The sequence below is a fragment of the Convolutriloba macropyga genome, chromosome 2 (assembly GCF_964194025.1).
Source record: "Convolutriloba macropyga chromosome 2, txConMacr16.3, whole genome shotgun sequence".
NCBI classification, from domain to species: domain Eukaryota; kingdom Metazoa; phylum Xenacoelomorpha; order Acoela; family Convolutidae; genus Convolutriloba; species Convolutriloba macropyga.
The window spans coordinates 13,820,247-13,847,469 of NC_134469.1; the positions used below are offsets into that span (position 1 = coordinate 13,820,247).

General features: G+C 35.7%; 1 protein-coding gene across 1 annotated transcript in view; it reads left to right on the top strand.

Moving 5' to 3' along the window:
• Positions 1-7,579: 7,579 nt before the first annotated feature.
• The window catches only part of LOC142334825 (uncharacterized), a 69,922-nt gene continuing 50,278 nt past the window's right edge, over positions 7,580-27,223 (top strand). The window contains exons 1-2 of the mRNA XM_075383150.1: positions 7,580-7,778; positions 26,697-26,877. Of these exons, the coding sequence (XP_075239265.1) occupies positions 7,739-7,778; positions 26,697-26,877 (221 nt within the window). The 5' untranslated portion in view covers positions 7,580-7,738. The remainder of the gene's footprint in view (positions 7,779-26,696; positions 26,878-27,223) is intronic.

The window sequence follows — 27,223 nt, forward strand, 5'->3', positions numbered from 1 at the left end:
ATATATATATGTATATATATATACATACATATATATATATATATATATATATATATATATATATATTTATATATATATATATACAAATTATATCTCAAACTGTATCTGTAAGAAATATGAGAGATCGTAAAGTTGTGTGTTGTAACCTTCTTCCGGAAATTTGCCAAAATTAGGAGATGTTTCTTTGGCCGCCTTAAGAAACTTTGGGAAATATAATTGATAATTAAATAAATAAAGGAGTAAAATTAATCAGTTCTCCAGTCTTCAGTTTTTGTTCCTGACGATGTCTAATGCTTTTGTGTTGCATACTCTCTTGAATTTTGTTGACCATGTGGAATCAGCATAAAACAGAGCTACAAAATGGTGCACATATGGCAAATAATCAATTGGGCATCAATATTGACGACATCGCCGGCCCCATTTGCAGGATTGCAAAAAACAGTAAAGACAATACTTTGTTTGATAGAAACTTTGTAGATCATAAACAAATCTAAAGAAAGTAACCGGGGGAGAAAAAGGGGTTACGAGAGATAACAAAGCAGTATCTTCTCTTGCAATGCAATTTTGAAAATCGGCGTTTCCAAAGGTTTCAGACATTAAATATCCAAATAATGAAGGTAAATGAGGAGAACTGACGGAGCGGATAGAAGCAAAAAATTTAATAACCGAAAGAAGCGACATGATCGAAATAGCTATCGCAAAGGTTGCCGTGGTGTGGCAACTTTCTACCTGCGCGAAAACGAGAATTCTACCTATGGAAATTTATATCTACCTATACATAACTATACCTACCTCTAATTAGGAAAAACAGCTCAAATATAATGGAACTGTTATTGTAGAGGACAAACTCAAATCGTAATTTTATTGAAATATAAATGATGTAGCTTCTCTGTATTCTTCTTCAGTAAATTTATAGCTGCTGAGTGCTAGAACGATGTGCAATTGTCCATTGAATACCGAAGTAGTTTACTTCACAGAAGTTTTACTTAGCTTGAGAACTGGGCAGATATTTTCACCATATGCAGTCTTTAATTTGACTGCCAGTGTGCTCTATTTTATCCAAGCCTGGGTACACTTCTATTACCTTTGAAAGAGGCCAAAGACCACAAGGATAAAAATTTTCCAAGATCCAGACTAATTGGTCATCTTTCGAAATCTGATTTACTCTACGCCTTTTAGAGCGTTTCTGCTGGTTAGGGAGACACTCTCTAAAATATTGGTTCAAAAAAGTTTGGCTAAATTCTGTGAGGTTTTCCATGATTTAGTTACTGTTTCTTTGGTTTTTGAGAAGACTCCTGGAGGGAAATTGTTGAATGGTTTGCCCAATTGAAATGATTAGGTGTTAGAGGGAGTGGATCGTTTATGTCGCTTGAAACAATTGTCAGCGGTCGCGAATTCATGTTGGACTCGATTTCACAATTGAAAGTCGATAGTGTTTCGTCTGCTATTGTTCTTGGGCCAATGATTTTTGTAGAGGGAGTGTTTGAAAAATTGGACTAATCTCTCCCAGCTACCGCCAAGGTGGGGCGGAAGCAGAGGGTTGAATTTCCAGGCAATTTCTATGTCTAGAATGTGGAGCTTAGACGCAAATTCTTGCGAGGACTTGATAGCTTCCACTCCTTCTCTCAACCCGGAACAAGAGCTTACGAAAACATTTCCATTATCGCAAGAACAGGTTTTCCGTTTTCCGCGCCGGCTAATGAACCTGCGGATACAACTAATTGTAGAGTCTGTGGAAAGACTTTCGGAAACTTTTAAATGAACTGCTCTTACTACTAATCATGCAATTAGAAGGATATAATGGGTTGCACGTTTACCGCACTGTGCTATAGAAAAAAGATCCCATGAAGTCCAGGCCAATTCTTGCAAACCCAAAGCGGTTTTGAAATGGTAAGCGTTCACTGGGCAGATCTGACATCTGAGGTGGATTAACTTCTTTAGCTTTTCTTCGGCAGTTAATGCGCTGACATACTGTTTGCCTATCTACAGCTCGGCATTTCAGTATCGATTAGTATTCCATTAGAAAGCAACGTGTTTCTTTAACACCAGTGTGACTGTTCACTACATGAGTTTTTTTGATGAGGAATTTAAGTTTTGGGTTGATACCGTTTAAAGTTAACGAATGGCGGGCAGTTTCCAAGACCATTGCCTTAGACAACCGACCTGTGGCGCGGAGTTTGTTCCCTTAGTTAACAGAAGGACAGAGGGTCCTTAGAAGGCTTAACGGAGGAATCTCACTGTCTTTTTTTAAAGATAAAATTTCGTCTCCAAATTTCTGAAGTTATGATGTACTTGTAGGCAAGTGTGTGATGTGCGAGCGAGAGGCCTTTGATCTGTTTTTTCAAACAAGCGAAAAAGTAAGCATTATGCTGCAACTCTAACCAGTCAATCCCAATTGCTGAAACCTGTGATGTCAATGGGATATTTCGTTGGTGAGTTTGGATCCGTTTGCGACGCATGAACGGTGAAAACGTTCAAATTTTGCACTTTCAAGATATCCTGACTTGAACAGTCATCTTTCGATAATTTCAGAAAGGATGGTCCATTTAGCCATCGAGAGCTGGAGTTCATCTGTTTCACTTCATAGCCTCTTGAGCCATCATCTGCAGGATTATAACCTGAGGTTATTTAAATCCAGTCATATGCTGCAGATACATCAAGTATTTTTGCTAAACTGTTAGCAACAAATATACGGTGACATATCTCTGGTGTTCTGGGCCTAAAAAGAACAGTTTTACTGTCGGACCGAAAAATATTTTTCTCTATCTGAACTTTCTGCTCTTTTCTGGCGAATTGTAGGAGTTGAGCTGCGTAAACAGCCACTTGCAACCCTAGTTTTGGTATTGTCATTCTTTTGATTGGAGCTACACGGGCTTTTCCAACGACAAATTTCATTTGAACAGTTTCCTCGGTGTACTCCGTCTTAAGATACGAAACTACCGGGAGTGCATATTCTGACGCTTCTGGGAATGAATGGAGAGCTGTGTGTTTTATTGCTTTGTTAATGAAAAGACAGCGAGAGATTGAAATCTCAAGGAAGTTTCGGAGATCATTTTGCAGCTGAGTTCGATCTGCATATTCTGTAAGGTTCAATGGTTTGTACCACTTTGGTTCATGATTCCAGGCGGCCTGTAGATTTTTACCCAATCGGAGGGTGAGCAGGGTTATAATTCAAAGGGGATCAAAAATGGAAGCAACAAACCGCAAGAGTTTACGTTGCGTTACTTGGTCATAAGAAAACTTCTTGAATGGTTTTTCTTGATTACATAAGTATCTGTCCTTGCATTCCACTGCAGTCCAAGATCTTTATTACTTTGAGGTGAAGCTTCGTTTGTACTCAAAAGTTGATCCCTATTGAATTGTTGTAGAAATTCAGCAGAATTAGAAATCTACTTGGTGAGGTTAAAGACCAGAGATAGGCATGCTTTAGTGCTGCTCATTGTGTGTACAACTTTTTCGAAGTCGTGGATGAAAATATATAAATTGTCTATGTAGATATTGCGTTCTACAATATGGCAACCCTTATCAGTTTTCATCTGATAATTTTTCGCAGAGTGACGTAGAGCGTACGATGCAATACACAACGATAACGTTGCACCAAAAATGTGGCTAGTATATTCGTCTTTGTCTCTTTTGCCGTTATGATCCCACAGGAAACAAAAATATGAACAGTCTGAAGCAGCAACCTTGACCTGCATAAACATTTGCTCAATATCGGCGGATAGTGCAACTTGGTTTTTTCTGAGACGCAAAATAATCCCAAAAAGGTTGCTAAGCAATTCCAGGCCTTTCTACAGATTTGAGTTTAGGGATTGACCTTGAGAGAAGTTTGATGCGTTGGTCACTCGTCGAATTTTCCGGCCTTGTTTTCAATCGAGACCAGATGATGACATAGATACAAAACCAAAATTGTGTTGTCGGTACAAGGATCTATTCGTACAACGTATCCCTTTGCAACTCTTTTTGCAAATTCTCTTTGTGCTTTACTCTTAAAACTGGTTTTGTGTAAAGCTTTGTTTTCAGCTGTTTTAACTGTTTCTCAGACGGCGATCTGTTATTTGGCAATTTTGCGTTCTCATTCCACAAGAGGCCAAATTCGTAATGTCCATCCACAAATCTGATTGTCGCTCGCACAATTTCAAGAGCCTTTTCCTCGTTCTTGGACATAGTTTTCTTCTTTGACGCAATGCCGTAATTTTCAAACTTCATCCAATCCCGAACTTTGGTGAAAAGTCCGTTGTCCGATTTACTATGGGAACAATTTGTGTTTTGAAAAGAGGATTTCGCTCGTGTGCAATGATCTTGACTTTTCCGGCACAAGTCCAGCCTAATGGTGTCTTTATAGCGCAGGATGTGTGGATTAACTCAAGGTTATTAACTCCAATGATTATACATAGTTGGTTTTGACTGACACTTGGAAACATGATGTGTTCAAATTGATCAAACTTACTACAAAGTTTTTCTCAACTCGCTGGTTTTAACTGGTGTTGCATTGAGATATGTCACTGCTAACATATCGATAAAAAAACAGGGCTATTTTGAGACTTATATGATTTGATTTTGACGGAAATCTGAGAACAGTCGATTTCTTTTTTGTATGGTAGCCGCTCATGGGCATTTCAGTCACTGAGTACATGTCAATCTCTATTTATGACGCTGCGGATTTAAGCATCATTTTTGACAACATCCGTCGTCCAGATAAACATAATTGTCGATAGTTTTTTCAACATTATATAGTTCAAGTGGAACAAGGGCTACTTGTCCTGTTGCATGTAATTGTACGGATTGAACCGCCGATGGCAAATTAACTTTCTAATTTTTTTACTCCAAAGCTCTCATGGAGCAGTGCAATTACATGTTCAACATAAGTCTTTTGAAATGCAATGTTGAACATGATGACTACCAAAGCATTTGAAGCAAATTCTTAGGTCTCTGACATGTTCTTTCCGATCGAATGGAGAGAGGGTCTGAAAATGAGAAGATTTGTAGAGATATTGACTTGTCTTGTTACTAGGACAAATAAGAGATCTGGAGTGGCCCTGTCTGTTACTGTCGGAAAATGAGCCACCTTGTTGAGCTCAGCTTGTAACTGTCGGAGACGAAAGAACTTGACCTTGAGTTTTCTGAATCCATGGCTTAAGAGCCAAATTAGATCTTCCATGGGCGGGCTGTGTTACAGTTGTTGGCGTAAGCAGATCTCCACAAGCCTTTGCGCAGATTGATAGCCAATCAGAGAGGTCTTTAAGAGAAGGCTGGCATAGAAGTTTTTCCAGGACATACTTGTTTAAATCCAGGCGAACTAATGTCGGGAGCTTATTCAAAGCTGATTTAGATTTGTTTTAGAGTGGATATCGTGATTGATTCCAAGCTGTTGAAATGTATCAACTATGGTAAGAAAGGCTTGAACATTGAGTGTAACTTTCAGGAAAAATTTTATTAGGCGGCTTGAATTACGCGAGTTTATTGAGAACCGCATTTACAATACGGTTTGGTTTGGCAAAGTGTTCCTCAAGACGATTCAATGCTGGGACACACAAAATACCGTTGCAGCCCTATTCTTCGGTTAAAGAATTTGCCTCTCCTGATAGTGGCGATTGAAGACGTATCACTTTTTCTTTCTGGTAATTACATAGGCAAGCCATCTTTTGTGGTTTGAAATATGTTGAACCACTTAATCCTGTCAAGAGGGTTGCCATCGAACCATATCGCTTGCAATTTTGGCACAGATATTTGAAAAAATGATTACATGGAGTTGGTGTTTGGATACAAAGCAGAACCAAATTTGGCGGACGCTGACGGGTCTGTAATTTGTTGATTAGGAGGGAATCTAAGGGAAGTATTACTGTTCGAAAGACGAAATGAAGTGTCGTGGTTGTTCGAACAGTTGTTTGAGTAAGCCAGAGAAGATGCTATAGACAAGGCAGCTGCGACAAGATTTCCAGATGAAGTAGCAATTGAGAAACTAACATTGGATTTCATATAAGACGGCGACCAAATGGAGCTGGATTGAACTGAGCTATCGGGCGCCTCAGAGTCCGATGAAAAAGCTGACCTGACATTTTGCTCCCAGCAGATGCTGAGAAAAATGTGGAGGTACTGGTAGTACTAAGAACTGTTGGGTTACTGTTACTATCAAAAGTTACATTTGAGTTGCCTAAAACATTGCTTTGTTCTGCACTTTGAGCTTCTTTCTTGCGGAAAGCCTTGGTTGTTTTTCGAATCTTGAGCTGAAGTTTGCAAAGGTGGGAACAAAGTGTTTTGGGCGTCTTCCGATGGCGAAATTGCATTAATGATGAGCGAAATTTGATCTTTCATTAATGGCCAGGAAACTTAGTCATCTAATGCACTTATACCTAATGACTACTTTTGATTTTACTCCTTTGACCTTATTCGTTTTCAGTACATTAGGTAAACTAATAAGTGAGTCAGTTACAATTCTTGTCTGTAGAAAAAACACAGAAGGAGGATGTTTCAAACAAAATGTGACGGTCGCGACTTATTTAAGCCGAAGAAAATGATCGGACAATAAAACAATTTTTAAAAGGTCTTAGTCGGTTGAACCTGGGAAACAAATTTAGCATTCTCCCTCCGTCAAAAAAAACTTGTTTTTCATTGAACTGAAGCATAGTACCGTGACAAAACTTTAAATCATTTAATTATATTTATAATACATGTACAGCTAAGGGTCACCTCTTTTTTCTAATCAGTTGAAATTTTCAATTTGCTACCAGAAAACTGATTGAGCCAAGTCAGGCTCACAAATTGTTCTATTTTTGACGAAAAATTGAAAAACTGTAAGAAAAGGGCAAACGCACTGTTTTATAACACAGAAACTCTAATCTTCTGGTGACCTCAACATAAATGGTGAACAAAACGCCGTTTTTTCCGTTGAAAGCCATACGACAAAAAAATGCTACAAATTGTAGACCAGATTAAAATTTTTCAGAAAAATCTCTAAATTTATTTAAAAACGCTATCTGATCATAACACTATTTGATAAATTGAATTAAGGATTCACAGCAACAAAGTTGTAATAATATTTTAAAACCCCCGTTCTTTCCGTTTTCTGGTTTTCCTTTCAAATTTTTAACAGCTCCCCTTTCTCAACATGCGATAAAATTTGTTGATTTTAAAAAAAAAATTTAGTAGCCTCTGACAGCCTGGAAATGATGTTTTTCTATTTTTCTCTTTGATGTGTAAGAACAAATTGAAGTTTTGACCGAAGAAAGAAACCGGTCTCGCATATATATCCTCCCATTTGAAAAAAAAATGTTGGAACAATAAGTTCCAGTCTCTTTGTATCTACAATTATATCTGGATGACCATTTTTTTCCTATTAGGGGGAGTTCTAAGAAATTATCAATTCGAAGAAATTGTTAAATAGACGTTGCCTCAAGTTGCATTACAAGCAGCATATACATTGCTCTTCCGCTGTTTTTCACTGTAATTCAGCAATTTAAAATAACTGAAATTTTTATTGATCGTGAATAAAAGAGTCTTAAGAACAATAAAAATTTTCCTCTATATAAAGATCATGAAGATGTTCCCAACGCTTGATTATGAACTTTAGCTCAAGTTCATTTCAACTTTACTGTTTACTAACTCGTAACGTAAACTAGGTAAACATGAACATCTCATTCGCAATTGTTAAGAAAAGAATAAATTCAATATAAGCTCAACCAACTCCTTATAACAAATCGAAACAAGTTATCAATTCGATATTTTAGTCGCAGGAAATATGAAACAGTTAGCAGCTTTTTTGCTCGCTTCGACCTCAGGTAGAAATATTTTCTCTCATTCTACTCTTTTGTTGACCATGCTTAAAAATTTACCAAATATCATATCTCAAATTTGTTTCTTGAGTGATGCGACGATAACTACAAATACTAGGACTTTTTTGAAAAAAATATTAGAAATTACAGATCATTCTAAGATCTTAATCACAAGCCGTTACCATGCATCAATTGGCATAACTAAGAGGCGAGTTTATTTATTGTATATTATATTAAAGCTTTTTGACAAATACAGTTATCGAAGTTTATTGAAAAGAGGCTGCAGGTCAGGCAAAACTATTGAAAACAAGCATCGAAAAGCAGTATTCTAATATGATTGATTTAGGGGATTGTGATTTAAGCGAATAATTTATTTCCGGTCTGTTATTGGATGGTGTTATTAAAAAGTTGGGTAATATCGAACAGAGCTTTTGGTATATTTTGGTCTTATTTCTTAAACAACGTACGCAAAAATCACGTGCGTCTTTTATTCAAATCGTATGAGTAAGCTTGTAAGCATATCTAATTTATGACACTAATATATGGATAAGCGCAATTCACAACAGATTTTGTTAATACATATTTCGAAATGGGTTAACACACATTTTTCAAAATGGGGGGATAGATATGCGAGGCCGGCTTTTTCTTCCGTCTAATTTTCACCTTGGATTTACGCCTCGCAGGGAGAAAAGAGAAACATAAGTTTTTCGCTCTCAGAGCCCAATTTTGATTTTTAATAAAACGAGTGCAAATTTATCGCACTTTGAAAAAGGGAAGCTATTCGAAAAAATGGAAAAGGAAGAGGAAAATAATTGAGTGGGGAGGGGGAGTTTTATGATAAAATAAATAATAATTTTGTTGCAATAAAAATATTGATAAAGTATATTTAAGCGCCTCAAAATTGCGGTTTCTAAGTTTCTGGAAATCTTTCATTTTCCTTTCAAAACAGAAATTTATTATCATTAGTTGTTATAGATGTTTAACGTCTTTGAGGTAATTGAACAGTATTGCCGTGTAACCTAAACAGAAAAATGTTAATTAACATGGAAAACGAAAAATTTTAAAGAAATTGAAGTAAAAATATTCAAATAGGATACTGAATGGAAAGATTTTTTTCTTCCTCTGAAATCTTAATTTGAAGATTTAGTACCTTGTAATTGTTTTCTTGTTTTAATCTGACTCAAATTTGGTTTAATGTGATACTTTTGATGTACACGAAAAGAATAGGAATGATTATTTCTAGATACCGAGTGTAAGGACGTCCTAAATACAATAGTTTGTGTGCCTATTAGGGCTTTTTTGATGACTAGTCAACTCAACAGAGGTGGTAAATAAAAATTACTATTATTTTTTACAATTAAAAAGAAAGATCTAGAAATTCTCAAAGAAATTGTCATTTTCTGTGGACACTCACGTTGTGCCCACATCCTATAAATTAATTTTATATTGATATAGTTGAATTCTGCATTGTTGCACAAATATGGGATACTTGAGAGCAATGCAAAATTAAATCTTCTATTTTGGGAAAATAAAAGAAAAGGGTTGTTTTTCCTGTTTGAATTGACAATTAAATTCACTTCACTGTAGAAAATGAATCGGTCAGTAGTTTGTTTTTCCTTTCATTAGGAAACAAACAACTCAATTTAGAATGTTTTTCTTGAGATTAATCTTCGTTTTCTTGTGATTATCTAGAAATTCACACTTTACTTTTCAAGGTTCCATCTAAACTATTAACATTTGTTTTTAACTTTTGTAAAACAAATTGGTTTTTTTAAGGGTCGTTCAAAAAATATGACAAGAGAAAAAAATATCTATTGAGGTAAAGAACAAATAGGAATGTTTTTTTTCTTTGTTTTTGGAGACTTGTGATGTTTGTATAGTGCTTGCGATATTAAATTGAACTCGTATTTATTAGCATTCCAATTACTCTTAAATCCAATTTATCGGAATTCTGTTAGAAGTTCTTGCAATGTTTTTATTTCAAATAAAGATTTCCATGTTTTTCGTGCAGAGGAATTTTTTTCTTTTTTGTTGCCAAGTGTTTTCCAGAACTATGTACTCCAGGTAATTGAGGGTTCCATTGACTTTCAGTTGATTTGACTGAAATTTGGTTGTTTAATTTCTCCAATTGATCCGCAATTTATTGAAAAGTGAAATCACCATATAGCAGAATCCTTAATCTTGAGTTAACTGATAATCCAAAACGTCAGTTTTCCTTCAAGGAAACATAGAAACAACTACTATTTCGTTTTGCGGGAATCTCTTTTTGGTTAGCTTTAATATGTATCATTCAAAACTGTGTGAAATCTGAATTAGAAGTAACTGAAAGTCACTCCTGGCTGCAAAAAAGTTTTCCACTTTAAACTACGCCAATTAATTCATTGCGTTTTCGTTAATTGAACACATTCAGTTGGAGCTCTTTTTGAATTTTTAAACTCTGCGAAATTCTGTCATTCCTTCCGATAATTGATAACGCAATTGGTTTTTCAACTGGTAAAATTATCTCGAAATGAGATTTCTGAGATTCTATTTTTTGCAAAATAAAAAGTCCTAAAAAAGGTTACTACCAAAAAAATGCTTCAATTTGGGCATTAAAAATTTGACAGTCGGTAAAAATGTTCAACTAATAACAAAACGAAACTTTTCAACAAACTTGATACGTATGTTGGAACATTCTGTGCCACGCACAGTCTCGCGCGGATCATTTTATAGCATAAATGTTGGAAGTATACAAACATTGGAAGTACATAAACGTTGAAACATAAGCGTTAACATCAACGTTTAAAGCAGCATTCACCTGGACTGAACTGCAAGTCAAAATCGGTACTGGGCCAGTCTAAATGCAAGTTTTAAAGCAAATATCAGTACTGTGCACGTCTAAAAAAAGGTCTGCAAGTCTGACAACTCTTTGCCAAGACTTGGATTACACTTGCAAGTTGATTCCCAAGTCAAAACCAACTTTTCAAAAAATTTCGAGTGAAAATTTTGAATTTCAAACAATTTCGCAACGTGCCACGATTTTCGCGTTACCTTTTGGCCACTTTCCCGCGGTGTTATGAAACGATGCCGGGGGCGTATCAAACTGTATATTAATATCCCTGGGATTCTATTCATTACAAATTGAGGGTATTTCAGTTGGTCTGGGCCATTTTCATCCTTTTTTCAGCCGTTAGAGCACCAAAAATAGCTGAAATCACCATTTTTTGCACTTTTCAGATGACAAAAATGGCAAATGTTTCCAACCGAGGCAAAAAGGTTTAAAAGGGTGCAACTGTGGGGGTCCTCGTGATGACCCGAGGTCTTGTTGTTCAAACCAAGTGGTAGTTGACCCAGTTTTTTTGGATTTTTTGATGTTTTTGGCTATTTTTGACGTTTTTTAGACGTGCCAAGTCTTGGCCAATACTTGCATTTAGACTTGCAGGTCTTGGCCAAGACTTGCATTTAGACTTGCACGTCTTGGCCAAGACTTGCATTTAGACTTGCATGTCTTGGCCAAGACTTGCACATAGACTTGCACGTCTTGGCCAAGACTTGCAATTAGACTTGCACGTCTTGGCGAAGACTTGCTTTTATACTGACGACTATAAAAAGTGACATGATCATAGCTCTGAATCAGTACTGACATAAGACTTGCAATTGCCGTTCAGTCGAGGCAAGCTCTAAAAATCAAAGTCTGCTCAATACTGTTGTGATGGAAATCCAGGAATTAGTGTTATAGTAGTGTCAGCAACCTAAGGAAGCAGTCTGGGCGTTTGAAAAGAAGGTTCAGATTGTAGTTCAAAAAATCATAACTTGATCTCTCATGGGAAGAAAAATCGAATCCTTTTAATCTGTGATTAAAAGAAGCTGACAACGACTAAACAAAATGCAACGCTCAGTTTATCTTTAGCTCAAAACCCGCAAGTACAATCAAAATATTCACTGTGTTGCAACACTAAATGTGTTAATAGTTCCACCTTGCCAGCAATTGTCAGGAGATACCAAAATAGTCCATCAGAATCAGAATCTGAATCAGAAAAATATCCTAGCCTGAGTGAGAATTCTGAATCATAGAAAAATCAGAGTCTGAATCATAGTCTGAATCAGAGAAAATCAAGGTCTGATTGAGAGTCTGAATCATAGAAAAATCAGAGTCTGAATCATACTCGAATCAGAGAAAATCAGAGTCTGATTGAGAGTCTGAATCATAGAAAAAACAGAGTCTCAATCATAGTCTGAATCAGAGAAAATCAGGGTCTGATTGAGAGTCTGAAGCATAGAAAAATCAGATTCTTAATCATAGTCTGAATCAGAGAAAATCAGAGTCTGGTTGAGAGTCTGAATCAGAGAAAATCAGTGTCTGAATCAGGTTCTGATTCAGAGCCTGATTCAGAGTCTGAATCAGACAAATTCATGGCAAATTGTGAACTGAATCAGACTCTGATTCAGTACTGCCCAGGACAAGGTCCCAGACCCAAGCCAGCTCTGATCTGACCGACTTGGATTGCATTTAGGGGTCATCGTGCGACCAAAATTTTAGAGTAGGGAAAGTGCTACGGTTGCGGAAAATTTTTTTTGAATTTTTTTTTCAAATTGTTTTACTGTTTCGCAATTGAGCTGTTTTCACTTCCCGTGACTAACTCTAAATCGAACTCAGTACTGAGTCAGAGTCTAATTCAGGTCACATTGTGCACTGAATTTGTCTGATTCAGAGCTAATTCAGTGATTCCTTCTGAATTTTTGTCTGAATCAGAAGAATACAGAATATTTTCTCTGAATTTAGCTGTGATTCAGAGAAGTTCAGAATTCACTTCACAGTTGTTTCAGAAATCCTTCTGAATCAGCACTAAAAAATAAAATTCCTCTGAAAATGTTCTGAATCAGTACTGATTAACACTGAATCTTAGGTACGGGTTCTTACTGAGACATGAAGCTGGCTAAATGATGTTCTTAAACCTCGGTTGGTTAACAAGAGTACATCCATGTTTTTACCTCAATTTTTCGAATTTTCGATTAAATTCTTCTATTTTTTTCAAAAGTGATGTATTCTCCATATTCTAGCTTGTTTCTTTCTAATTTTCTCCTAGCGCCTTTTTCCACCATGCCATTATTAAATTGAAAACTATCCGTTTGACTAATAATTTTTGACGTTTTTTAGACGTGCCAAATCTTGGCAAATACTTGCATTTAGACTTGCAAGTCTTGGCCAAGACTTGCATTTAGACTTGCACGTCTTGGCCGAGAATTGCATTTAGACTTGCACGTCTTGGCCAAGACTTGCATTTAGACTTGCATGTCTTGGCCAAGACTTGCACTTAGACTTGCATGTCTTGGTCAAGACTTGCAATTAGACTTGCACGTCTTGGCCAAGATTTGCTTTTATACTGACGAGTATAAAAAGTGACATGATCATCGCTCTGAATCAGTACTGACATAAGACTTGCAATTGCCGTTCAGTCCAGGCAAGCTCTATAAATCAAAGTCTGCTCAATACTGTTGTGATGGAAATCCAGGAATTAGCGTTATAGTAGTGTCAGCAACCTAAGGAAGCAGTCTGGGCGTTTGAAAAGAAGGTTCAGATTGTATTTCAAAAAATTTTAACTTGATCTCTCATGGGAAGAAAAATCGAGTCCTTTTAATCTGTGATTAAAAGAAGCTGACAACGACTAAACAAAATGCAATGCTCAATTTATCTTTAGCTCAAAACCCGGAAGTACAATCGAAATATTCACTGTGTTGCAACACTCAATGTGTTAATAGTTCCATCTTGCCAGTAAGTGTCAGGAGATACTAAAATAGTCCATCAAAATCAGAGTCTGAATCAGAAAAATATCCTAGCCTGAGTGAGAATTCTGAATCATTGAAAAATTAGAGTCTGAATCATAGTCTGAATCAGAGAAAATCAGAGTCTGATTGTGAGTCTGAATCATAGAAAAATCAGAGTCTGAATCATACTCGAATCAGAGAAAATCAGAGTCTGATTGAGAGTCTGAATCATAGAAAAATCAGAGTCTGAATCATAGTCTGAATCAGAGAAAATCAGGGTCTGATTGAGAGTCTGAATCATAGAAAACTCAGAGTCTTAATCATAGTCTGAATCAGAGAAAATCAGAGTCTGATTGAGAGTCTGAATCATAGAAAAATCAGAGTCTGAATCATACTCGAATCAGAGAAAATCAGAGTCTGATTGAGAGTCTGAATCATAGAAAAATCAAAGTCTGAATCATAGACTGAATCAGAGAAAATCAGAGTCTGATTGAGAGTCTGCATCATAGAAAATTCAGAATCTGAATCATAGTCTAAATCAGAAAAAATTAGAGTCTGATTGAGAGTCTGAATCAGAGAAAATCAGAGTCTGAATCAGGTTCTGATTCAGAGCCTGATTCAGAGTCTGAATCAGACAAATTCATGGCAAACTGTGAACTGAATCAGACTCTGATTCAGTACTGCCCAGGACAAGGTCCCAGACCCAAGCCAGCTCTGATCTGACCGACTTGGATTGCATTTAGGGGTCATCGTGCGACCAAATTTTTAGAGTAGGGAAAGTGCTACGGTTGCGGAAAATTTTTTTTGAATTTTTTTTTCAAATTGTTTTACTGTTTCGCAATTGAGCTGTTTTCACTTCCCGTGACTAACTCTAAATCGAACTCAGTACTGAGTCAGAGTCTAATTCAGGTCACATTGTGCACTGAATTTGTCTGATTCAGAGCTAATTCAGTGATTCCTTCTGAATTTTTGTCTGAATCAGAAGAATACAGAATATTTTCTCTGAATTTAGCTGTGATTCAGAGAAGTTCAGAATTCACTTCACAGTTGTTTCAGAAATCCTTCTGAATCAGCACTAAAAAATAAAATTCCTCTGAAAATGTTCTGAATCAGTACTGATTAACACTGAATCTTAGGTACGGGTTCTTACTGAGACATGAAGCTGGCTAAATAATGTTCTTAAACCTCGGTTGGTTAATAAGAGTACATCCATGTTTTAACCTCAAATTTTCGAATTTTGGATTAAGTTCTTGTATTTTTTTTCAAAAGTGATGTATTCTCCACATTCTAGCTTGTTTCTTTCTAATTTTCTCCTAGCAACTTTTTTCACCATGCCATTATTAAATTGAAAACTATCCGTTTGAACTAATAATTTTTTTTCTTTTGAACTTTTTAAATCTTTCTTGTTTGCAATGGATTTTGTTTAACATATGGCACTGAGATTTTGCTACCTTTACTTTTCAAATTCTGAACAACTCTCGTTCTCTGCTATTTTTCTTAGGGCTTAACTTAGGTAACAAACAAATTTTTTGCGTTTGAAAAGTTTTCTGTCACTTTAGTCTTTTTCATGATTGATTTCGATTGGATTTTTTTTTGGTCATTGTGATTTAAAGCAACGACTAACGTTTATAGCTAACGCGACAACGTTTATTCCGCTACTAATTGATTCCTTTTTTTATGTTGTAAAATATTGTTTCGATTGAGAAAACTTACGGAAATTGTAACAATATTTGGCCATTTCTTGCAGTTTTCTATTTTTTGCCAGAATAAAATTTTGGTGGCTTAAAATGACTTGATTTTAAGGGCTCGTGTACTTCCATGTTTTCAATTGCGTACAAAAAATTGGGCTTGTTTTATATTTAGGAGTAAGGTCTTTTTTGTTCAGTTTTTGACTGATTTTTTTGTTTTAGTAATCACTTTAGTTGGAACCAGTTGTTTTAGAAGGTAATTCTTTCACGAAGACGACTCGCGTTCAAGTCGCCCAAAAAATTATTTTTGCACAAAAATCGCTTAAAATAATGGTTGCACTGATGTCTGAGGCTTATTTTTGCACAAAAATCGCTTAAAATAATGGTTGCACTGATGTCTGAGGCCTGTTGTGTCTGGATTGGTCTGGCTACAGTCACACAAACATCGCACAGGAAATAGTCGCACCAAAGTCTGATCAGAGGCCATTTTGGTCTGGCATGGTCTGATTAGATATAGAAGTCTGGAGATCAGAGGTCTGATCAGAGCTTGCTTGTATCTGGGACCTTCACCTGGGTGATAACATTCTGAATTACGTTTCAATTCAGTACTGAATTTGACTTAGCATTACGTACGGACATTCCAGAATACGTCAGAACCTTCAAATTTTAATATGGCCATATGTCAATATTTATAGTATGTGGGCGTGGTTTTTGTGGATTTTTTCTTTATTGCTTCGCTTCAGTCAAAAGTAAGGAAAAATCTGTTTAGTCTCTAAAAATGCTGAACAATAGATATAAAAGAAAACTCAAATCCAATCTTATGTTTTTTTTCAACAAAAAGCTGAAGCAAAGCCGTATATTTCATTAAAATAAGTTGTTGTTTCAAGTTTATTTGGATATACTCCTAGTCCCCAATAACAATCGCCCTTGAACAGGGCGACAACATAGTCTCCATATAACCTTTTTTGTTTTCCCAGCAAGAAGTCTAGCCATGCATGCTCTAGCCTGTTATTTTTACTTGCCTTTGAAATTGAAGACATGTAACCCCTTATACCTAACTCAAAAGCAAATTCAGTACTGAATCAGAGTAAAATTCAGATATTATCAATACTGATTCAGACTCTGATTCAGGTCACATTTCGCTCTGAATTCCTCTGATTCAGAGTTTGATACAGACTCTGATTCAGACTCTGATTTTTGTCTGAACCATCAGATTCTGATTCAGACTCTGAATCAGACTCGGATTCAAACTCTGATCTTTTCTAAATTAGAGAAAATTCATAACTTTGTTCATGAGCCAAGCTAAGTTTTATCTTTGTTTTTGCTCTCAGGTCCTTAAAATAGTTAAATTCAAACAATACCTGTAGAAATTTAAGCAATTTATAACATAGGTTGTCGGAACTTTCCTCAAGTCAAGTTAAAGACTGACTTTTAGAGATTTTCCAGTATGCTCTCTGTGGTTTTTAACCTCCTCCATTTTCATTCCGGGATGGGGACCGGCAGTGGCGGAGTTACTGGAATAAACTATAGAAAAACTGGTATGGCATGGCAAAACTGATTGCAGAGAAAATTGCAACTTCTTTATATAATGACAACTATTTTCAAATAAACGTATACTGACCAAATCTTTTGCAGGTCCACAGTTCACATAGCAGAGTTAATCTTAGACCAAAAAGCGCAGAAAAAGGCAATATGTCACTATACCACTACAACTTATTTTAAAATGGATTATAGAGAATCCCTTGACGCTTAGACCAAACAACACAATATCTTACTCTTACACCAAGATTTATTACATAACTGAAGCTTAAAAAATTGCAATTTTTTATATAATGACAACTGTTTTTCAAAGAAACACATTCTGACCAAATCCGTAGATTCGCAATTGCCATAATCCTGTAGATGCACCATAGAACCAGGTGCTCAGATCTGCACCAGATGTGGAAATTAATCATAGTTCTTCATTAAATAGTACTTCACTAAAAAGTGCAAAAATACTCAAGTTGACTACTTTTATCACTGCTATTGTTGCAAAGACTTATTTCGAAGCCGGGTTTTTAGAGTTTTTTGCTTGTTTTGCTACTTTGAAATGATCTAATTTTTTTCTGAATTATCTTTGATTCAGTACTGAAAACCAAAATTTCTCTGAGTTTGTTCTGATTCAGTACTGATTCTCTCTGGAGTTTAGATACGGGCCAGACAAAATCGAGGGTCCTTTCATTACAGGTATTTTAAAAAGTTTGATTTTCATCTGTCTCGCTACAGCGCCCAGCTTTTTCTAATTGGATTCCAATTGGATTTTTAACTGAAAGAATTGTGAAGTAATCAGAATGCGAAATGCTTCAATTTATTCAAAATAGAATAACTTTTTACAATATTTAGGCGTACACATTTTCCAATGGTTTTTGTGTAATATATCTCTTAGTCACAGTTTTTAACAGGCTCAAAGTTTTTTTTCAATTTTTGGAACACATTGTACTTGTAACTTTTGAACTCTATCAAATTTGTGGCAAGATTAACAAAGTAACAAGACTTTAATCATTCGGCTAACTGCTTCTTTTTTCATAAAATTTTTGCAGTTCCAATAAGAAGTTAGGGAATCCTTATATTTGGATGGTCTTCTATAAAATCGTTCAGAAGATTTGAAAAAAATCAAAGGAAAGTTTTTAAAGCACTCTTTGTTCAAAAAAAGAACTGACCCTTAATCTAATATAGCAGTACAAAACAGACTTTTTCTGGTTTTTGATTTATATGTCTGAAATATTATAAGAAACTGTTACGGCAGTTCGAAAAAGAAGCGCCCCCAATCTATTTCTTTGAAAAAACAAAGCATCTGCAGCTATGCCAAACACAGCAAAAACAAAAATATTTTAACCGTGCGAAACAAAAAGGATGGTTCACCCAATTGGGCACTATAAAAATTATACACTGGTACAAAAACCAATAACTATCTTAACGAAAAACATTAGAGAAATAAAAAAAAATGCGATTTTCAGTCGTTCGTCCGGTAGACCATAATGTTCTTAGTTTTTACTGAGATAATCAAATGTTTAATTTTTATAGATTTTCTCTTGATGCCAATATTTAGAGTAGGGAAGCAACTCGAGTAGGCGAATGGCTTTTTTGTTGCCCTTGTTTTGAAGTATATCTTCTACATTGTAAAATTTTTTGACGTTTATATATCTGTAACTTTGTGCTTTAAATAAATATCAAACTCGAAAATCAGTTCAATTAACACTGCAGTCATTTGAGTTTCCGTTGAAAGCTATGGTTTAATTTGGTTCGCCATACTTTAAGCAACTTTTGAACTGTTTTTATTAATGTATGTACAATTAAGTTCAATCAATTTAAAAGGCATCAAAAAAATGGGGAAGGTTGATTTCGGAATGAAGAATTAAGGTTCCTGTTTTGACAGAGTTTTTATTTTAAAACTAATTGATTGCTCTTATTGATGAGATCCAATTCAAGCGACGGGGATGACTTATGCTGGCTCTGCTTGCTTTAAATTTTGTTCATGGTGTTCTTGGCTAGCCTCGTAGGTGTTGCCTCGTTCCCCATTTTTTCATGCGTTGTAAGATATTAAAAAAAATTTAATCAGAAGGGAGAAAAAAATTTTAAATAATTTTAAGAATTTAAGAAGTAAGGCGTAACGGGAAGATAGAGAATTAAGGAATGAAGAAAAAAAGAAAAGTAGGGCTTTGCTCTTGGGGGGATTGAATTAATGCCTCCGCTTTATTCACATGAAGAGACCGTTGCACTAGGACTCGTTGTTTTGGTAGCAGAGATGTGCATTAAAAAGAGCTTTAAGTGTTCTTTAAAAAAGTAATGGTTAATAGAAGATAAAAAACAAAAAAAATAGTGTTCTCGCGTAGTGTGAATTGCGCCACTGCACCCCGTTTTCTCATAGGGTTAGAACACTGCGTTAAAACTTGCTGAGCGTCACCTTAAGCACCTTTTGATGTAGAACGATGGATCTTACTTAGAGAAATTGATATAGAATGATTGAATTGGACACCACGCAATAGCACTTGAGTTTTAATATGACTTTTCTTTGCGAGGTCAGAAAAAGCGCTTTAAATTTTAGACGCAAACACGAAAAACAATTTTGGATGCAATTATTGAAAAATCTATTATACTTAAATTTTATATTTTTTTACCGTTGCGCGATCAGAGGCACTGCGTCATCAAAATTACTTCTGATTTTTTGAATGTTCAGGATGATTTTATAAAAAGTAGCGCCAAAACATCTGCAGACCAAAGTCCAGACATTTTGTTTTCATGATATATGCCGTTGTAGTGCAAAAGCTACATGCATTTAATTACTAGGTTTGATTATACCTAATGTCTGCTAGAAAATTGTTTTTCGCGCTTTCTTGGGCTGAACATTTCTCTGACAAAATGTCTGATAACTTGATGAGAGAGTTGGGTTCGAACTGAATTTTGATCAGAAAATTTGGTATGAAACTGAGTGCTAAGTTTTCCTGGAGCTGTAAGGTACAGAGAAGATTTAAGAAAATCAAAAATATGGTCTGATAAGAGTAATCATGGTTCTGAAACATTAGCTTGGATTGGAATGGTTGATTTGTCAGCAGCTCACAACATCTGAAACAGTTACCAGGTAAAATAGGACTGCTTTTTATCAGTTGATAGTATATCGCTTGTTGTCCTTTGAGTTATCTGTTCCTGTGGTGGCTTAGAAGTTTCATTAAAGGCGTGATTTTATCATAGATCCATGTGATCAGATCTGCAGCAGATGTGGAAATTATCGGAATCATAGTTCTTCATTAAATTCTAAAATGTGCAAAAAAACTCAAGTTGCCTATATATATAACTGCTATTGTTGCCAAGACTTATTTCGAAGCCGGGTTTTAAGAGTTTTTTGCTTGTTTTGCTACTTTGAAATGATCTAATTTTTTTCTGAATTATCTTTGATTCAGTACTGAAAACCAAAATATCTCTGAGTTTTTTCTGATTCAGTACTGACTCTCTCTGGAGTTTAGATACGGGCCAGACAAAATCGAGGGTCTTTTCATTACAGGTATTTTAAAAAGTTTGATTTTCATCTGTCTCGCTACAGCGCCCAGATTTTTCTAATTGGATTCGAATTGGATTTTTAACTGAAAGAATCGTGAAGTAATCAGAATGCGAAATGCTTCAATTTATTCAAAATAGAATAATTTTTTACAATATTTAGGCGTACACATTTTCCAATGGTTTTTGTGTAATATATCTCTTAGTCACAGTTTTTAACTGGCTCAAAGTTTTTTTTCGATTTTTGGAACACCTTGTACTTGTAACTTTTGAACTCTATGTAATTTGTGGCAAGATTAAAGAAGTAACAAGACTTTAATCATTCGGCTACCTGCTTCTTTTTTCATAAAACTTTTGCAGTTCCAATAATAGGTTAGGGATTCCTTATATTTGGACGGGCTTCTATAAAATCTATGTGTAGATTTTTAAAAAAAATCAAAAGAAAATTTTAATAGAATACTTTGTTCAAAAAAAAGAACTGACTCTAAATCTAATATAGTAGTACAAAACAGGCTTTTTTCCTGTTTTTGATTTAATTGTCTGGAACATTATAAGAAATTGTTACAACAGTTCGAAAAAGAAGCGCCCCCAATCTATTTCTTTGAAAAAACAAAGCATCTGCAGCTATCCAAAACACAGCTAAAACAAAAATATTTAAACCTTGCCAAATAAAAAAATGATAGTTCAACCAATCGGGCACTATAAGAATTATACACTGGTACAAAAACAATGAACTATCTTAACGAAAAACTTCAGAGACGCAAAAACGAAAGTGATGCCATTATGGAAAAATTTATTATACATAATTTTACATTTTTTAACGTAGCGCGAGCAGAAGCACTGCATAATCAAAACTACTTCTGATTTTTTGGATGTTCAAGATGATTCTATAAGAAATAGCACCAAACTATGTGCAGACCAAAGTCCAGACATTTTTTTATGATATATGCCGTTTGAGGTATAACCTTTGGTTGGAACGTCTGGACAACCAAGTGGAAACAAGCAGTGCAAGGGTTACATGCATTTAATTACGGTTTCATAATACCTAATGTCTGCTAAAAATATTTTTTCGCGCTTGCTTGGGCTGAATATTTCTCTGACAAAATGTCCTGATGACCTGATGAGAGAGTTGGGTTCGAACAAAATTTTGATCAGAAAATTTGGTATTAAACTGAATAGAAAGTTTTCTTGGAGCAGTAAGGTACAGGGAAGATTAAAAAAAGTCCAAAATTTGGTCTGATAAGAGTAACCATGGTTCTGGAAAATTAGCTTAGACTGGGATGGTTGATCTGTAATCAACTCACAACATCGGAAATAGTTTCCAGATAAAACATTGCTGCATTGTATCAGTTGATAGTATGTCGTTTGTTTTCTTTTGAGTTGTGTGTTCCTGTGGCGGCTTAAAAGTTTCATTAAAGGCGTGATTTTGCTGTAAAACATTTGTCTCTGGATCACAATTAGAAATAATTAAAACAGCGTTCGAAAACGGCAATGACAACAGAAAATTGCTTCACATATTTCAAAATGTTAAGTTCCTGAAAAAAACTTTACAACACAGATCAAAATAATCGTTTTCGGTGTAGATCCCAGAATTATTTGCTTTCAAATACCTTTTTCCAACAAACTCACGTCATCAAACCCTACATCAGCAACCCTTAGTGCCGTTATTTTCCAAAAGTATACACATTAGTCAGCTACTGATCGTCGAGCTGAAAGAGAAAAGATACATAAAAATCAAGTTATCGTTCTGAAAAAACATCAAAAACACATTAAAACACTAGCTTTAATGATTCCAAACTGATTAAACTGATTCCATGTAGGACTGTTTATGATACCAGGTGCCTCAATCCATTGCTATTGCAAATTGTTTCCTATTTTGTAAATCATCTCCAAAACCATTAAAATTACATTTTCCGATGCTTTTCAAAATAGTGATACCCCGTGTACAAAGATGGAAAAAGCAGTACGAATCTGACCTGCTAGGATTGGAAACAAAAGAACTAGTTGCAATAGTAGTCTAGAACGCCAAAGATAACCGACAAAAGATAATACTGATATCTTCAGTTTAAACATAAGAGAGCTTCGGTAGTTTTGGTATTTTGGTTATCATCGTTTTTTTACTCAAGAGAGAATCGGTATCGTCAATTTTGGGTGTTCCGTTTCAGAAGACTCGCAAGAAAGATTTGGTATCGTTGTTTTGGACGTAAGAGAGATTTGGTATCGTGTGCGCTACAGTGTGCGCAATCTGGCAACAAAAGTAATCGACTTTGAACCTTTTTACCTCAGGGTATAATTCCTTTGATCATCCTCTGATTCGGGCGGGTTAGTCGCCAATTTTTGCCTTGGTATTGTTGCTAGATTGTGCATAAAAGGATTTGATAAAATTAGCAACTAAGGAACGGCAATTTAGTCGGTAAATTCGCATTGTGGCTGAGCTCAGCAAACTTTGCTAAATTGTGAAAAAGCAAAGAACTGAAAAACTCAGTAATCTGATCTTACATTATAACCTATCAAAACTGATGGATTATAGCGTATCGACACTGATATTTGGTCGGGGAGTTTTGCTTTCTTACCAACGGTAGTGCGGGGATCCGATTAGTACCCCAAGATCTATAAATAGGTCAAAATTGTTTCCATTTTGGTTGAAGTCCAAAACTGCGTCACTAATTCGTCTTCGTTTAGGACAAAATTATACGGCAGAAACGTAACGGAAAATAAACTGCAGGACTGAAATACGGGATCATTTGATCAATTTTGAGACAATGCAGTGAAGGAAAGTACAACATATACTGCAAGAAAATATTGAAATTTGTTCTAAGTGTTTGAGTTAAAAACAGCAGCTTCCACCTTTCTGTCAAGGAGTATTTAGAACTGAACTAAATTTTTACTCCAAAATTTGCAATTCATTGAAAAAAAACCGTTTGCAATTTCGTTTAAGTTTTGAAGTTGGTAGCAAACGAGTCAATATAGCAAACAGAGAGCCGAAGTGGTCTGAGTTGAAGTGCCTCCAATAGTCTAATGGAGGTACCCCGTGAAGAGGCGCAGCAAGAGTGGCCGTGTCTGATATTTATGATAGCCAATGGCATCTACATGCCTCGAAAACAGTGCAGAATCCACATTTTATATTATCCCATCGGATCTATTGTGATTGGCCCCCAGCTTAGTGGGCTTATATATTTTTCGCCCTCCGGGTCGCACATGCTATTTTTTCATAGTGACGCGCTATAAAACAACAAATAATTCGTAGCTGGGGGTCGTAAAAAGCACTGGGCGGGGGGGGGCAAAAAAAAGATTCGTTCCATCATTGCGCTCCTTGTCTTCTTTATGCTATTTCTGTTACAATTTTGTTGAATAAAAATCAAACTCAAAAATCAGATCAGCTAACACTGCAGACATTCGGGTTGCCGTTGAAAGCTATGGTTTAATTTGGTTCGCCATACTTTAAGCAACTTTTGAACTGTTTTTATTAATGTATGTACAATTAAGTTCAATCAATTTAAAAGGCATCAAAAAAATGGGGAAGGTTGATTTCGGAATGAAGAATTAAGGTTCCTGTTTTGACTGAGTTTTTATTTTAAAACTAATTGATTGCTCTTATTGATGAGATCCAATTCAAGCACCGGGATTGACTTATGCTGGCTCTGCTTGTTTTAAATTTTGTTCTGGATGTTCTTGGCTAGCCTCGTAGGTGTTGCTTCGTTTCCCATTTTCTCATGCGCTGTAAGATTTTAAATACCTTTTTTTAATCAGAAGGGAGAAAAAAACGTTAATTCATTTTAAGAACTTAAGAACTAAGGCGTGACAGGAAGATAGAGAACAAAGGAAGTGAAGAAAAAAAATAGGGTTTTGCTCATAGTGGGGATTGAATTAATGCCTCCGCTCTGTTCACATGAAGAGACCGCTGCGCTAGGAGTCGTTGTTTTGGTAGCAGACATGTGCATTAATAAGTGCTTTAAGTGTTCTTCAAAAAAGTACGAGATAAAAAGTGGTTAATACGAAATAAAAAGCGAAAGAAATAGTGTTCTCGCGTGGTTTGAATTGCGCCACTGCACCCCGTTTTCTCATAGGGTTAGAACACTGCGTTAAAACTTGCTGAGCGTTACTTTAAGCACTCTTTGATGTAGAACGATGGATCTTACTATGAGAATTTGATATAGAATGATTGAATTGGAAACCATGCGATTGCACTTGAATTTTAATGTAACTTTTTGTTGCGAGGTCAGAAAAAGCGCTTTGAATTTTAGACGCAAACAGGAAAAACAATTTTGGATGCAATTATGGAAAAATCTATTTTACATAAAGTTTATATTTTTCTAACGTTGCGCGAGCAGAAGCACTGCATCATCAAAATTACTTCTGATTTTTTGAGTGTTCAAGATGATTCTATAAAAGTAGCGCCAAAACATGTGCAAACCAAAGTCCAGACATTTTGTTTTCATGATATATGCGGTTTGAGTTATATCCTTTGATTGGAAAGTCTGGACAGCCAAGTGGAAACAAGTAGTGCAAAGGCTACATGCATTTAATTACGGTTTGATCATACCTAATGTCTGCTAAAAAATTGTTTTTCGCGCTTTCTTGGGCTGAATATTTCTCTGACAAAATGTCCTGATGACCTGATGAGAGAGTTGGGTTCGAACTGAATTTTGATCAGAAAATTTGGTATGAAACTGAGTGGTAAGTTTTCTTGGAGCAGTAAGGTACAGAGAAGATAAAAAAAGTCCAAAATTTGGTCTGATAATCATGGTTCTGAAACATTAGCTTGGATTGGGATGGTTGATCTGTAAGCAGCTCACAACATCCGAAATAGTTACCAGGTAAAAGATCGCTGCATTGTATCAGTTGATAGTATGTCGTTTGTTGTCTTTTGAGTTATCTGTTCCTGTGGTGGCTTAGAAGTTTCATTAAAGGCGTGATTTTGCTGTAGTACATTTGTCTCTGAATCACAATAAGAATTAATTAACAGAGCGTTCAAAGACGGCGTTTATAAAAGCAAATTGCTTCACATATTTGAAAATGCTTAGTTCCTTTAAAAAAACTTAACAGCACAGATCAATAAAACTCTACTAATAATTGTTTTTCGATGTAGATCCCAGAAATATTTGCTTTCAACGAAAATGTTTCAACACACGTCACCAAACCCTACATCAGCAACCCTTAGTGCCATTATAGTCAGCTACTGATCGTCGGGGTGAAAAAGAAAAGATACATAAGAATCAAGTTATCGTTCTGAAAAAAACATCAAATAAAAACAATAAAAAACTAGCTTTAATGATACCAAACTGATTAAACTGATTCCAGTTAGGACTGTTAATGATGCCAGGAGCCTCAATCTATAGCTATTGCAAGTTGTTTCCTTTTTTGTAAATCATCTCCCAAACCATTAAAATTACATTTTTTCGATGATTTTCAAAATAGTGATACCCCGTGTAAAAATATGGAAAAATCTGTACGAATCTGACCTGCTAAGATTGGGAACAAAAGAACTAATAGCAATAGTAGTCTAGAACGCCAAAGATAAACGACGAAAGATAATGCTGATATCTTCGGTTTTAAACATAAGAGAGCTCCGGTAGTTTCGGTATTTGGGTTATCATGGTGTTTTTTTACTCAAGAGAGAATCGGTATCGTCAATTTTGGGTGTTCGGTTTCAGAAGATTCGCAAGAAAGATTTGGTATCGTTGTTTTGGACGTAAGAGAGATTTGGTACCCTGTGCACTACAATGTGCGCAATCTAACGACAAGTGCAATTGACTTTAATCCTTTGATCAGTGGTATTATTCCTTTGATCATCCTTTGATTCGGGGGATTAGTGGCCAATTTGTGAATTGGTATTGTCGCTAAATTGCGCATAAAAGGAATTGATGAAAATAGCAACAAAGGAACGACAATTTAGTCGTCGGTGATAAACGCATTGTGGTTGATCTCGGCAAAATTTGCTTAAATGCGAAAAAGCAACGCACTGAAGGAAATCAATATGGATCTAGTAGCGTTTTCAGTTCATTATAATATAATAATAATAACTTATCAATACTGATGGATTATAACGTATCAACACTGATACTTTGCCCGGTAGTTTTGCTTTCTTACCAACGTTAGTGCAGGGATCCGATTAGTACCCCGAGATCTATAAATAGGTCGAAATCGTTTCCATAACGGTTGAAGTCAAAAAATGCGTCACTAATCAACCTTCGTTTATGACAAAATTATAAGGCGAAAATGTAACAGAAAATAAAGTACAGGACGGAAATACGGATATGCATCATTTGATCAATTTTGAGACAATGCAGTGAAGGAAAGTACAACATATACTGCGAAAAAATATTGCAATTTATTCTAAATGTTGGAGTTAAAAACAGCAGCTTCCACCCTTCCGTCAAGGATTACTTAGAACTGAACTAAAATTATTACTCCAAAATTTGCTATTCATGAAAAAAAACCGTTTGCATTTTCGTTTCAGTTTTGAAGTTGGTAGCCGACGATTCAATAGAGCAAACAGAGAGCCGAAGTGGTCTGAGTGAAAGTGCCTCCAATAGTCTAATGGAGGTACCCCGTCCAGAGGAACAGCAAGAGTGGCAGTCTCTGATATTCATCATAGCCAATGGCATCTCCATGCCTGGAAAACAGTGCAGAATCCACAGGTTCTTTTATCCCATAGGATCTATTCTGTTTTGCCCCCCCCCCCCCCCAGCTTAGTGGGCTTATATCTTTTACGCCCCCAAGCGCATGTGCTATATTTTTACATATAACATTGTGTTATATAACAATTGTGTTATAATGTGCTATATAACAACATATAATTCGTAACTGGGGGGTCATAAAAACACTGGGGGCGGGGAGGGGGTGGCAAACAAAATAGATCCGTCCCATCATTGCGCTCCTTGTCTTCTTCATGCTAATTCTGTTACAGAATTGCATGACCAGTGATTGTATGTCAGCATCTTAAAACTCACCGTTCGATAGACATTTTCTGGAACAGAGAATAAT